Here is a 14,913-nt window from a genome sequence, read left to right on the forward strand (position 1 = left end):
GCATAGCTGGGTGGTGGCACACTTGGGTAAGTCAGAGGTTGTAAAAGTGTGCAACTTGATGGAGAGGTACCCCTCTGTTAGAACAACCACATGAGCCCATTTTAGTTCTGTCTCAAAAGTTAAAAAGTTATGTCTAAATGGCACACAAAGTGTTTGAGCAGATGCATATAAATCCTTCTCTAGTCTGACTGGAAAATCCCGGACTGAAAACCTCCTGATGAAGAGGGTTTTAACTGATGCTGAAGGTGTTTTTTGCATACATACATAATATTTATACCTGCAGAGTCAATGCCTCAGCCCATATGAAGTCCTTACAATCATACATGTAAAATTCGTGTCCATAAAAGTTTACGTATGAGCTGCATAAAGTTTCAATGTTAGCAGCTATTGTTGTATAAATTTGTAGCCAAAAAAGTAAATAGAGTGGCTAAACATCAGTTGAAATTTAATTTTAAAAAAACTTTCAAATTTATAAAATCTTACACATTAAAGAAAAAAAATTATCCACAATCCAATTTTGAAAACTTGTTTTTAAAAGTGTTTCAAGAAGAAAATACTAAATACAGGAGATGATAAACATTTGGAAGGACAGATTTGTTTGGTTTTTGTTTAACTGTAATGTGAGTTCAATGATTGGTGTTGGGTCACTGGCTGTGTTCAGAGTAAGCCCTGAAATATTATTTGGAAACCTCAATTTTTGCAGAACATGGAAATCACAGAAAATAAACTGCAAATGGAATATAAACTGCAATCTCTTTATAAGCTTGTGAATTTGTACTACACTTTCTCACTTCTCCCTGCTGGCAAAATGTTAACCAGTCTAATATTTCTCATGGATTTTTCAGGACATGTAAGACTTGCTCAACCTAAAGTGGAATTTTGCAACCTCTTTGAGCATTTTCAGAGTTTAAACTTAAGAGCTTCATATGCTTCATCAAGGACAGACACTTCAGATCTCTTACTCAACAATTACTGCAATGATAAACTAAAAAATAATACCTTACATTTATTCAACCGCAGGAAAAAAACCTCCTTTTTGCATGGTAGGACAAGACAAATACAGTTCCATGACAGAGATAAACACAGTTGTTTTGTATCAGATACAGCTGTGGCTGACTAACAAATGTCAATTTGCTTTTAACTAGTTGAAAGTAAATGTAATTCTTTCTCTGAGCTGCCTTAAAGTAAGAAAGCATGAAAGCATTTTCAGAGTAATCTGGGAAGGATTGACACTTAAGGGAGTTAGTGTCCTGCAATTTAAGGATATTAATTTCATAGATAAAGTAACTGTATTATTCTTTCTGTCTTCATCTTATGTTTTGAAAGGACTCCATCAGCCAGAGAAATGGCCACCCAAGGTCTGCTGAAGCTGCTCTTATCTCAGCCATACTGTAATTTGAACTTGCTTTTGGAAACATTGCTACATTGTGATTGTCTCTTAGTGAAAATTTTGCTGAGAAGCTCAAGTAAGTATTGATACTCACAATCCATATAAGAATATCAGTGAGAAAAACAAATTCATTTTTAACCACTTAAATGCTGGAGGAAGGCTGTCAGCCATTTTTGGGGTTAGGTACCCATTTACTTATCAGTAGGACACTTCTTGAATGGGTAAAAAGAAAGAAAAAGTCATCACCTTTTTAGTGAGGATTTGCACTCAATTAGTGTATTAATAGTTTCAAAGCAATGCAATTTGAAAAATAGGCTGCTATCATAAATGCAAAAGAGTCAAAATTATTTTGAGCTTAACGGAGCTTTGATACCACAACTACTCTATATAGTTTTTTCAAAAGTGTGTATTATAGTCTAAAAGACCACTTTCAAATTATATTTGAAGAGTGGAAAGCTTCTTAGATGTTTTGTTGAAGTTATTATATGTTTGTCACTGTAGGCATACTAGAAATACATATATGCTTCTGCTTGTTAATTCATTAATGATGTTTTGAAAGTAGAATAAATAAAATAATGTTTCTACAAATTTTTCTTTGCATTCTGATGGTATTGTGTTTGAAGCAGCAAACTTTATCACATCATTCCTTTAATAGTTTGCAGATCAAATGATATTGTTGAATGGTATAATCACGTGCTTGACTTAATTTTGCAGGAATGTAAGAGTCTTGGTTTCTAAATTTCTTTGTCAAAAGAATTCTTCCTGTTTATCAAAAAAACTGTAAGGTCCATATAATATTTTATATATACGTATAAACATATATATATATAAACCCGCATATATATATATATGTATACACCATGATTTATTTCTGTCATTTTAAAATAGTCTAGTATTTGTCAGGAGTACAACAGCTTCCACTGCTGTCATGCATCTTATTGAGAGCTGTGGTGCATACACTTGCCTAACCAAACGCATGTCATCTTTTACAAAGACTGACAAATGTTTGATCAGGGTCATAGTCTTACCCTATGTTATCCAGTATTGAATTTTACTATCTGTTTAAATTTTTGCATGTAATAAGTGACAGAATATATTAGTCTATTGACTGACCAACCTCTTAAGCTTAAGGGAAATCCATGTTAGTTTGAATTACAAAATGTGTTATTTACACAGGCTTTATTCATGTAAGTTCAATATTGGAATGAATAAACTTTCAGTTTAGATAAAGTTGATATCTGTGATAATCCGTATAATCTAAATTAATTTCAATGGGGTTAATTCTCTAATGACAAAAAATTTGTATTCTTTATTCCTTCTCCTATGCAACTAAGTATACCATAATTTTTGAGCTATTTGCCCTAGTGATAAAAAAACTCCCTGGTATTTAACTACATAATAATTTTTTAGATAGGAAAAGCCTTCTCACATTTTTTACATTCATTCTTTCCTTCTCCTTTTAAAAATTAGTCCAGAAGGCAAAAAATCTTAGGTATTGATTAATTTTTTTCTGTATTGTTTTGACACACTCAGATACTCAAAGTAGGCATCATTCAAACATGCTAAATTTCAATGTAGTCCCATTGTTCTCATGGTTGTACCATGGGGAGGTTCAGAAGGAATGTATATTCTCCGTCATAGTAGGGAGTACTGTTGGCATTGCCAAAGTTTTTTCAGTAGAAAGAGTATTTGTGGAGAAGCTATGTATGCATGATTCATGTTGCTCAATATTATAAGAAGGATATCATATTTGCTGAAGCTATTGAAACTTCACGTATATAACTATACACTGTCTGGACAGGAAGATGACAAAATGTGCGCTTTTGTCATTTTTTTGTGCTATATGATGTATGAAATGTACATAAAAACTAAAATACAGAAAGACAAAATTCTTGCATCAAAAAATACTAAAGGTAATAAATCAGATTACCCAGAACTGAACCACTTGTCTTCAGTGAGTATGGCTACTGCATAAAGACAACTTTGAAAAAATGGTTGAAACATTTGATTTGCACATTTGACCTCTATAATAAGCTACAAGTCTATATAACCTAGGTCTGTTAAATTACAGTGCCATATAATCCTAGAGTTTTTTTCTATAGGTCCAACATCCAGAAAATTTCTTCAAGATACGCTCTTGAGTGAGTAAAGGGTCTAAGGTCTCTGCTGTGGCTTTGCAGAGAGAAATAGTGAAGGTAGCTGGTATGGTGTTAATTTTCTGAAATAAAACAAACTGTTCTGCAATTTACGTGGCAGATTTTTTTACCATAATTGCCTTATCATTCATGAATGTGAAACAGAAATGGATTATTTTGACAAGCAAAAAATAATAGAGGAAAAAAGGAAGTGGTGCTTGTATAAAATGAGTAACTGAATCCAGCAGATGCTGATATGAAAACGTGAAGGATGAAAGTGAATGCTGAGAATTTCTGCTAGATTTGCTCTAAATACACAGCATGCCAGTAGAACAGTCTGTGACTAGTTTGATAGTCATTATTTCCAGGATTCGGGAGTTTTTCTTTGCATAATAAATCAAACAGCAATAGCTTTATTGGATTGCACTGGCCCAACACAGGATTAATACCAAAGAGGACTCCACCAGACAATAGACACCTGGCCATGTACAAATAGCAGATAAGACACTGGTCACTAAGAAATTGTCAGTGGGAAATTGTCAACAATACCTTCAGTAAGTCCTTGGGTCCATACATACTTTTGTTTTAGAAGAGATAGTCTTATAAAGAATCTTATTCATTACCAGAAATACATGAGACTCCAGTTGTTACAGACATTTTATTTATCTTTCTACACATAACCTTAAAGTGAATACTGGCATGTGGAGATAAACTGTAAGAAAACTGCTTTCACAGCAGGACGAGGCCATTGGCAGTTTCACCTAATGTTTTTGGTTTGCACAATACATATTTGAGAGACAGTATTGTGTAGTCTGGACATTTCAACCTAGATGATATCCTGGGCCCCATTAAAATTTTGAAATAAGAATTGATAGTAACATTTGCAAATATTCTGTAATAGGTCTACGGCTGCAAATCTGAAATTGGACCCAAAGAAATGTGATTTGCTTCAAAAAGAGATCAATTACCTTGCACACATGAGCAGGTTGGAGAAGGGAAGATTTCCACCAAGAAAATATAATTGTGTGGTGCACCATTAGACAGCTTTCTAGACACTAATAGATATGAAGAGCTTTCTAAGACTGTTCTTTTATTAGCCGTTTTTTGGAAAGAGAACTTAGAAATGTATTTGTAGAACTGGAAGATTTTTTTTTCCCCACTGCAATTCTTTGCCCTCTTTCAAACAGTTCTCTAACTGCCATGATGTGTAATGTGCCATTTTAAGGTAAATTTAAAGTACCAACTAAATTTTGATCAAACTTAGTTAATTATGTTTTAGACACATAAGAGTAAATAGCACTGTTTTTTTGTGAGTTACCTGAAAGAACAGTGAAAAGTGGTAACTTCATCAAATGACCTCATTTGGGGATCAGACTGAACTATTAGTGGTAGTAGTTAGTTATTACAGAAGAAAATGTACATGTCTTACATAAATTACCAACTCCATCAAAATTCTGGCATTGTTTAAATCTGTACCAATTTGATACTTTAAATTCAAGTTCTTGACGGTCATTATATTTGTGCTTTCTTCTATTGACTCCTTGGATTTAATAATCCTGAGTCACGGTCTATCACACAAGTGAAAAAACTAGCAGCTGTGCTAGTCCAATGGCTCAACCACACACCATTTTGGGGGAAAGTAGTCTTGCAGATTTTGTTCACAAAACTTGTGTGTCAATCTATAACTTTGTCCTCATTAGAAGAGCAGAAGTAAATCTCTTTGAGTAATTTATGTCCTTGTGCAGAGGTAGATCTCTCCTCCAGGTATTTGTGGATCATCCAATATGAAGCTTGTGGGTACCCCTGAAAGTTTTCTTAGCCTCTTCATGATAGCAATCTGTGTCATGGGAGCCTAATGGTTAGGAGATTACTTTAAAAGTGGCATCTCCTCAAAAGGTCCATCTGACCAGTAAATTTATTGGATTCTTTACCTGCATAACCAATGAAGGATTTACTGAAGTTATGTACTTCTAGCTGGAAGATAAGAGAAAAGGGACCTTAATCAGATATCCTGTTCCATTTGGTGATTTTCCAGTGATAAGCTAGAGAAAACAGTCAACAGATTTTATGGAGTTTGTGACAACTTAAATAGTAATTTCTGTTTGGACTATAGTGAAGCCGTGTTGTGAATCACTTACCTTTTCCTGGCAGAGTGTGAAGGTAGTCTCTGATACGTGTGTGATTGACGTGGTCTCTGTGATATATGGTCATATGGATAGCTTTTCAAAGACTTAGTAATTTCTGATAGGAACTTCTTGTTACAGTAGAGCTCTAGAGTGAATAAGTTTTAAGAAGGTAAGCTGTTTAGTATCTATCCCAATACGTGGAGTAACACAAGGGAGCTAATGTGGCCATAGGACTAAATTCATTATTGCCCCATCAAATTTTGGCTGTCAGAATGTCACAATTTCTGCATACTATTCCATAAAATCAGTACTGGAGGTATTCTGACAGTAATGTTTTATTTTCTGTTGGCCGTAGATAAGATAGATTTTGCACAAGTCACTAACTCAGAAATTCATTAATGGAAGATTCTTCTCAGATAGTTGAAAATATAAATTGTTTAGGGACAAAAAAATCTAAAGGGAGTTGAATGAGATTAAAATGCTGTGGGACTGGTGACATATAAATATATCGCTACAGAAGCAGTTTGCTGATACATTAATAATTTATGGACACATGATATAAGTGTTGTTAAAGCCTCTGCCATGTTGAGCTTTTTAGTTGTCACAAATTTAGGATATATTGGATTCACAGGTAGCAGCTAATACAGGGCATATTATTATTTGGAATCTACTAAATTAAAATGGGTAGATTTAAGGTCTGCATTTTCTTCAGGGTAGAAGTAATATGACCCTGAGATTAGCTCAGTTGTTAGAACATGGTGCTGTTAACAACAAGGTTGTGAGTTCAATCCCCATATGGGCCATTTATTTAAGAGTTGGACTTGATGACACTTGTGGGTCCTTTCCAACTCATAATATGCTGTGACTCTTCCCTGAATCTATGATGTAAAATTTCTCCTTGGAATTTAAAATTAAAATAATACACTTTCTGCCAATATGAAGCTGTGTTCAAGGGTACAATAGATTTTAGCTGTCATTGGAGAGGAGCAACTCTGAAAGAAAAGTAAAATGATCTACCAGGTCAGATACAGTAAAGGAACAGGAAAAAAAGTCAATGACAGAAGAATCACTGAGGATGTAGTGTGCTGCAGAGTGTCTGCTGAAGGATTTGATTCTATAAACAAGTAAAGCATATCCTTTTTGCATTCTTTATATCCTTATAAGATGCTGTGATTTAAAGAAACTTTTAAATTCAGTAAAGAAAGCAAAAATTTCATGCTCTTTGCAAATTAAAGACCTATAACAGAAATAATTTGCTCCATCTTCAATTCCTCTTCCTAAATGAAACATGTATGAATTTAAGTTTTGACTACCTCTTTTGGTCAAAAAAGACAGCATAACTGTTTATAGCTTGGCTGTTGTGCATGGATTCACCAGGGAGAGTGAAATCTAGAGTCAATAACAGAGGATTTTTTAAATTTGGCAAGATTCATTTTATGGCTAGACTTGTAGTAGATAAGTGCTGGATGAGTGATAATGTTGGCAAATTACTGAATGGTATTTCTATCAGTACGAAAGAAATATGGGTAAATTGCACTTGTAAGTCTGCCTTCCTGAAGTTATGTTTTTAAAATACGTGGTAGTATCTCAAGAGGTTTAGTGCAATATTTTGTCATAGGAAGAATGATTCATTGTGAATGGTTAGGGCATGGCTGTTATTCAATAGATACATAATTTTCCTATAGAGATATTTATTAAAAAATATATTTTTTCATATTTTAATATGCGTTGGTATCTTTTGTGCATATAGAATATCATGCTATATGGAAACAACAAACAGCTGATTTTTTTTTTATTCTGGCAGGTATCTAGGTAAATATGTAGTCACATTTATGGATGAATGTTAAGTCTTCCTAAAATGATAAAGCAGCATCTCCTTAGAGGTGCCTGTGGGAGCTTTAGGTTCCCTTCACAAATTAGCTTTTGCTATACAAATGCAGTCAGTGAAAAAAGGAGAAATGTATAGAGGGAAGCATCACAGGGCAGTAAGTATAATGCCGATCATACAAAGTATGTTCTTATGTAATAATTAACAAGGAGGCTGCATTGGAGTTCAAACTGAGATGAATATTTAATGTTATGACAGGTGAGTTGCTAAATGTAAAAGAAAAAATCTCAGGCAAGAGAAATCTACATATCTTTCTGTAGACTCGTAATTCATAATATTTAACCAGCTATACTGATCAGGTAGCTAAACTTTTCAACTGACATTTCCTTTAAAGTCCCATTTAACCCAAAGGATTCTGTGATTCTATGACCCATGCCCACTTATAAATCAGAAAACTAATTTTAACCTGAGCTTTCAGGTTGTTCTTACAACAAGGACAACATTTACTTCAGGGTAGAACAAGAAAAAGCTGATGGATACTTACACATTTTGTTATGTTTAGCCACAGAATGATTTACCAGTGGATTCATTAAGATCTTTGCTTAAAAGCACAAGAGTTGCATTATACAGTAGTTATAACAAGATGTATGGATAACCCCCTCTACAAAATTCTTTTACTCTCCTTTCTTGTTACCTAAATCTTTTGGTAACACTAAGTTGATAGAAAAGTTATTAGTAAGTTGTGACTCAAACTTTCTATGCTGCATCATCATAAAACAAATTTATGCTTAATTTCAAGTCATAAGCATCTTTAAACAAACTAATTTCCCATCATGTACTGCAAAGACACTTTACGTAGTACTTGAAATCTTAGCAAACCTCCTCCCTAGAATTTGGTTAATTTTAAAAATAAATACTTACAGTAATAGAATCAAAGTTCTATTCAGATTTTAATCTCACCATTTGAACTGCTTTTTGTGCTTTGATGGTTATTTCTTTGTCATACATATCCCTGGTTTGAGTGAATCAGTGGAATCCATTTGAGTCTTCACTAAGAAGCATCTGGCTTGGAAAACATTATATGTCAGCTCACTCAACTCATAGGAAAAAAAAAGTTGATTAAAAAAACATCTTATGGCTGATCTGTCTGCTACCTTGGGAAAAAACACAAATCCACAGCTTGTTGGTTATGAAATCACGGATCGTGTTTTTCAGCTTTCTACATCCTCTGTTTCTATTAAGGTAGCATATTACCTAGACTGAGTGTTTTACAACAATGCATGAATTAGGTTGTAGGAATTCAGAAGAGAGTAAAATGAGATTTTTTTAATTCTCAAGTCGTTCAAAGATGGGTTGAAAGCAATGATTTTTCATTGTGGTAGATTTTGAAGTCTCCCATCTTTCTCCTCCACAGGTTGCTAAAGGTAAAGACAACCGAACTGGTGGAAAGCCATGACATTTTAAAGTATATTTTTATCTAAATACTTTTTACAGAAACCGTTGGGTTTGCAAACTAGAAATTTAAATTAAGAGTGTTTAACTCTATTTAAGGTTATGGCTCTGGCCGTTTCTTATGGTTGTTAACATCAGAAGCATATTTTACAAATAGGTGGGAAGCTCAGGTCTTTGACATTAGCACAAGTCAAAGTCATTGAGTTGCATTGATTCCAGGAGTTTTAAATACAACTTTATCTTTTAGCTGGGAAATTGCTTTATAATGACTATCAGAAACATTTGTAAATATTTGTAAGAAATTACCATTGAACCCTATGATAATCACTACTTGTCTTTAAAATCTGTATACTAGCAGGGCTGAGATTTTGTTTTGTGGAACTGATTTATTCTGAGTTTCATCTTATACTGAAAAACAAAGCCAGTACATTTTGGGCAATATGGAGCTGCTACTTTTCTTAATTTTTTATATCTAAATCGGATTTTATTATTTCATATGACTAATATATAAGTAAGAGGAGTTAAGCAGTAATAGCTTTTTGACTGTGATTCTGCAGTTCAGTTCTGCTTAATATTCAGTAAATAATCAATTCCTAATACAATCAATTTCAATTTAATTTTTAATTAAATAGGTATAGTCCATGGTTTAAAAACATGCTTGAGTCTCCTTTTTATTGGCTACACATAATTCAGGAAGACAGTCAACTGTCATTAGGCAGAGAAAGATCAGCTTTTAGTATCTGTGTTATTGTTTAAAATATTATTCAGATACACTTTGAAGTTTGTTTTGATTAATACTGTCTATTACTGAGACCTTGAATTACTTGGAAATTATTGGAACCATGTTTTTGTTTATTTTGAAGGAAATGAAGCATTGAATTGTGATGAGCAAAGTTCTCTCTTGGAACAGGAAAATAACAAACTAAAAAATAACAATACTCTGATTGAAGCAATCTTCACAGTATTGTCTTACTGCACTTTATCGCCCAAATCTCTTGCCATTGCTTTTGAGTCCTACATGGAAGAAGAGCTGCTGTGGAATTGCTTATACAATATGACAGGTATTTAATTTATTAATAAGCATTTCAAATCTGGTGTTAAATCTTGGTTGTTTTTAGACACGTAGTAAACATTATTTTTACCATAATAAATCGGGTGAAATTATATTAGCTTACTTCAAAATTACAGTGTTATTGAAGGGTTTTGTGCAGTCAGGCCATGGTAGGAGTGGTGAAAATTTTGAGGAATGCAGAGGTTCCAGAGCAGTGTTTGAGTGGTTTGATTACCTTAAGTGTCTTTCTTACCAGCAGACTGGCTGCAGAACGTTTTTGTAGGTCTCTGCAAGTAGAGGTTCTTCGCTTCTATGCATTTAACAGCTCCAGACCTTTGCCGCAATTTAAAAGGAAGGAGAGTGGAAAAAGAGAAGGAAGGACTTCTTCTCCTGTTGAGGGAGAAATAATCTGATGAGCATATAGGCTCTGGTGTCAACAGGCCTCTTTATTTACTGTTGAGAGGGAGAGCTGCCCTCACAATTAAAGCAACTAATTCTACCCTCAAAGAAAACCAGTATTCAACCAGAAGAAAGAGGTGAGGCTTAGAAGGGTGATACTGCAAGTTATGGATTAAAAGCAGGAAGGCTCAAAAGAAGAGGAAGAAAATGGGAGAATGCAGGAGGGGAAGTAGAATTATGAGTATCACAAAATAGAAAACAATGATGATGGAAGTGCTCAGGTACTTCTCAGAGAAAAATGGGATTGCAAAAAGTAGAAGTTTAAGGTATAAGAGGATGAAAAACAGAGAAATGGTGCCTGGAAGCTTCCAGAAAGACCATGATTAGATCAGCAAAAAGTAGAGGGAAGCAAATGTATGAGCAAAGGATCTAAGGATCTGACATGTCAAAACACATCTCTGATATGCTCTGCAACACTCTGCCTGACAATTGCAGCTCCATGACAACGGAGAAACTGCAGTTTGCTGTGGTATTAAGAATGTGGAGAAGATTGATACTTGTTGTAATGTCAATAACTGTATTTAGGATGGTGTGTTTTGAACATGCAATCTCTGATGACATGCTGTGTTTCTGTTGATGACTATTATTTGTATGTATTTTTGTTTCCAAAATACCTTTTTTTTCCTTTAGTGTCTGTAGCATAGCAGTTTGGGTATCTAATGAATGCAACTTCATTAATACTATCAAGACAAACAGGTAGAAAATAAGGTATATCTTTTTGCCTCATTGATAACTTGCCTAACAAGTAACTGAATGTTTTCCATATAAAAAGGAAGACATCAATCAGCTTAAATTGAATTTTTATATATCAGTGGAGAAATGAGAATGGAGGAAATAAATTGATTTTTTTTTTGTCAGTACTGTATTAAGATGGTACCAAGATGCTCTATGGTTTTGTATTATACTCTTTCTTTAATTTGTAATGGACCAATAGGTCTAATTTATTATGAATCATAACACTACTTTTTTTTTCATAAAAATTCTGAAAACACTTTCTGAAACAGATTTACACAAATGAATACACTTACTGAATATTTAATAATTCTTTCTTCTGAAGTTTCCAGTTTTGGTGAGTCAGAGCCAGAAGTTATCAGATGCTTGAAGTTGACTTTGATTAATTCAGTCAAGGGTGTAGTGAAACAGATAATTTCTTTGATGCATTCGTGGGAGGCGAGAGAAAACTATGGAACATACCAGCACAAGCAAATAGTTCCTGAAAGCTTACTGAAAACTGTTCCAAAGGAATGGAATTACACTCCTCGGGAAATGAAGAGAAAAGAATCTGGGAAATGTAGGTGAAATTTATACATAATATTTATATATATACAATACATCCTCTAAGTTTGTCGTAAGAACTTTTAACTCCTTTACTCCAAAACTGGGCAGTTAGATTTTGTGAGTTGTAGTATGACAATGAACAAACTATTTCCTAACATTCTGTGGTGGTTGGTTGGGGTTTTTTTAAGTACTTTGCTTTAAAATTCAGTTATTCTTTCTTGAGGCTTACGCCCATACATATACAAACAAGGTTCTGAAAATAATCAGTATTGTAGTATTGATAATAATAGTATTGAATATGTTTTCAGCATCTGGCAGTAGTCAGATGGGATTCAAAACAAAGTGAAGAATAATGCCTATACTTCGGCCTCAATGGCTGTACACAGTTTTCCTTTTCATTATCATCTTTTTATTCAGGACTGTCATTCATCCCAGCTTTACAAGACAGCAATTTATGCTTGAATAAAAAAAGCACTGAAACTGTTGAGGAATATACTACTTCTTGGTTGTTGAAACAGTTATTAAAGAAAGAAATCATATACAGAATAGGAGGTGTTTTGAAGGTGATTAGGTGTAAAGCTGATTTCTGGTGTGTGTTTTCATAGCCCACAGTGCCTAAAGCATCTGTCATTTCAGGTCATGGTTCAGAAGGCTAACTTTTGGAAACATTTCATGATAAATTATTGCCACCTGATTATTTTCAGCACAGTAGTATGTTCTGGCAGAGTTTTGAGTGTGTAGATTGTGGCCCACAAAAATGGCATAACTCCATTCTTTTTTTTCATACATCTTCACTGTACTCTCATTTTAATCTAGAACTTGTATGGCTATTTTATGCTAATTGCTATTAGCAATTAGTGTGAACTGATATGCAAGAGAGGTAAGACTCCAGGCTTCAAGACAATTTAAATTTGTATGTGTGATCTCTAGAACAGATATGGCTTCTTTTTATAATAAAAGAAAAACATTTGGAATGCAGATGCAATGACATGGGGCTTTTTTTAGTTGTTTGGGGTTTGTTTTGGTGCTATTTTAAATCTTGACTTAAGTCCATGTTGTGGATCACCTTTTGCTATACTTTTTCATTTTAAATATGTCTTGGGTTTTGAGCAGCACAATGTCTCTGTAGTTACTTTTATAGCTACTTTTATTACCTGGAATCTTTAAAATGCAGTGCTGTCTAGTGTAGATGTTTATATGAAAGATGATAAACTGAAGTTTTGTTGTTTTGAACATAGAAAGGGATTGATAAAAAACTAGAGATTATGAATGTGTGTAATATTCTCATACACTAAGTGTAATGCTTCAGCTGTGAAGTTGAAAAAATATTACAATTTTGAAGACAACTTTTTAGCATTCAGAATACCTGAATATTGTCTTTCTCATTAATTCTGTAGTGACTGTGCACAGTAGGACTAATTGTTAAGAGAGTCACAGTCTAAATTTTCTGCTTTTAATTCATGTGATTGTTTTGAATTTGTGTGATTTATGTGCAGAAACCATAATAGAAGTGAAACGACAGTGTTGAGTACTTAAGCTTTTTGCCCATTTTCGCTACAAAAGAAAGTTAGAAATTATCATGCAATATTCAGAAGCATGTTAGAACTGTAATGTTAATGTTAATCATATCATCTTTTCTTTCTATTTTTAAGGCTTCACAAGGCTTGCAGCTCAAGCAGTATCTATTGTAATCAGCAAGTTACCTACAGTGATTGCATGTTTGCCTCCCCCAATTAAATACTTCTTTTTTCTGGCTGAGAGAAGAATGTCAAGAAACTTTGCTGAATTGAAGAAAGCTGGTCTGCTTGTCTGGAACTTGATTGTAATTATATGTCGGATATTTGAGGATGGAAATACTGCAGAATTTTTAACAGGTGCAACACTTGACAGATGGAGCAAAGAAAAACTCAGTTTAGTTCGTGTGTGCTTAGAAAGTATTGTGGGAAAACAGAAAAGTGGTCCTAAGCAAGTGACCCAGAAGATTATACAAAGCATTGAGCAGCAAAGACCAAACTGGATTGAAAGCCAGTTACTGAAGGCAAGAAAATTGAGCATAGACTGGTAAGAACATAGTATTTTTCAAATGCTACTCTTTGCTCTTTATTTTACTAGATTATTGGCATGTTTATGGCTACTGCTCAATTTTAAGGAAAAGAGATGAGCAGTAATCTTATATGAAGCGCATTAGTCCTTAATATTGATGGAATATTGATGGCTCCATACCATGGATTTGTAATTTAGGTTCATTGCTGAAATAGTAAAACATGGTTGTTTCATCAGAACAGTGTGTTCATAGTACTACAAGATTTCTTATTTTCTTGATGAGCCAAAAATGTGGACAAGTCCATTGTTATAGCTTTCAAAATGTTAACAGGTACTAAATATATTTATAATTTAATTTTACTGTGGTGAGTAAATTTAGAGGAACTGTAAGAAGCTTTCAGTGTTCATCTGTGAACTAAAAAGCTAGCATACTTCATTCTATAACATATCAAACCCTGAGGCAAATAGGGTATATCAACAGAGGACAAGAAGAGTATCCTGCTGTGCCTTTCTGAGAAAATACCAATTTTTCTTTCAGATTTGATATTAAGATCTTTACAGTGATTTTTCAAGGAGTTGTGTACATGTCGATGTGTTTGTAGTCCAGTCTGTTTTAATGCTACAGTCATGTATCATTCTGCAAAAATACCATTCATCAACTTTGCAATATTAGATTTATTGGAATTACATGACTTAATGAATTAAATTGTAACTACTGAAAGTAAGATGGCTGTTTTTTCAATGAGTATTCTTGAAGGTTGCAGTTGTTGCTGTCATGTCAGGATCTGTCCATATCAACAAAGGATACAGTGATTTTAGGTTGGAATCAGTGATACCAATTAATAGGCTTTCATGCAGTGCTTTAAGGGATAGTGTCCTGTTTGTACGAGCAGTTAATGTGGGTAGCAGTAAGCAGTAATAGTGTCACACAATCGCTCATTGACATTGGCCTTTTCTTATCTTTACATTTCCATTTAATTCTAATTTACAAGGTCTAATCCAATGATTAAAAGATTGAAGCCAGATGCCAGTGATTGAAGAAGTTGTAGACTAAAAAACCATGATGATAATTTGTAAATTGATACTTAACACAATGGTCCCATAATACAATTTCTAATGTACCTGAGACAATAGGTACTTCTTAAAATACA

At 33.8% G+C, this 14,913-nt stretch overlaps 1 protein-coding gene across 7 annotated transcripts in view; it reads left to right on the forward strand.

The window, feature by feature from the left end:
- The window catches only part of KIAA0825 (KIAA0825 ortholog), a 252,870-nt gene that overhangs the window by 116,972 nt on the left and 120,985 nt on the right, over nt 1–14,913 (forward strand). For 6 of the 7 annotated variants that reach the window (XR_011147825.1, XR_011147826.1, XR_011147827.1 and 3 more), the window contains 4 exons: nt 1,327–1,466; nt 9,795–9,992; nt 11,499–11,732; nt 13,372–13,780. Coding sequence is in view for 4 of the 7 variants with exons in the window: in XM_069002262.1 (XP_068858363.1) it covers nt 1,327–1,466; nt 9,795–9,992; nt 11,499–11,732; nt 13,372–13,780 (981 nt within the window). In the remaining 3 variants the exon portion in view is untranslated. The remainder of the gene's footprint in view (nt 1–1,326; nt 1,467–9,794; nt 9,993–11,498; nt 11,733–13,371; nt 13,781–14,913) is intronic. The other variant, XM_069002264.1, reaches the window with a different exon arrangement.

Source organism: Aphelocoma coerulescens (genome assembly GCF_041296385.1).
Source record: "Aphelocoma coerulescens isolate FSJ_1873_10779 chromosome Z unlocalized genomic scaffold, UR_Acoe_1.0 ChrZ, whole genome shotgun sequence".
Lineage (NCBI taxonomy): Eukaryota > Metazoa > Chordata > Aves > Passeriformes > Corvidae > Aphelocoma > Aphelocoma coerulescens.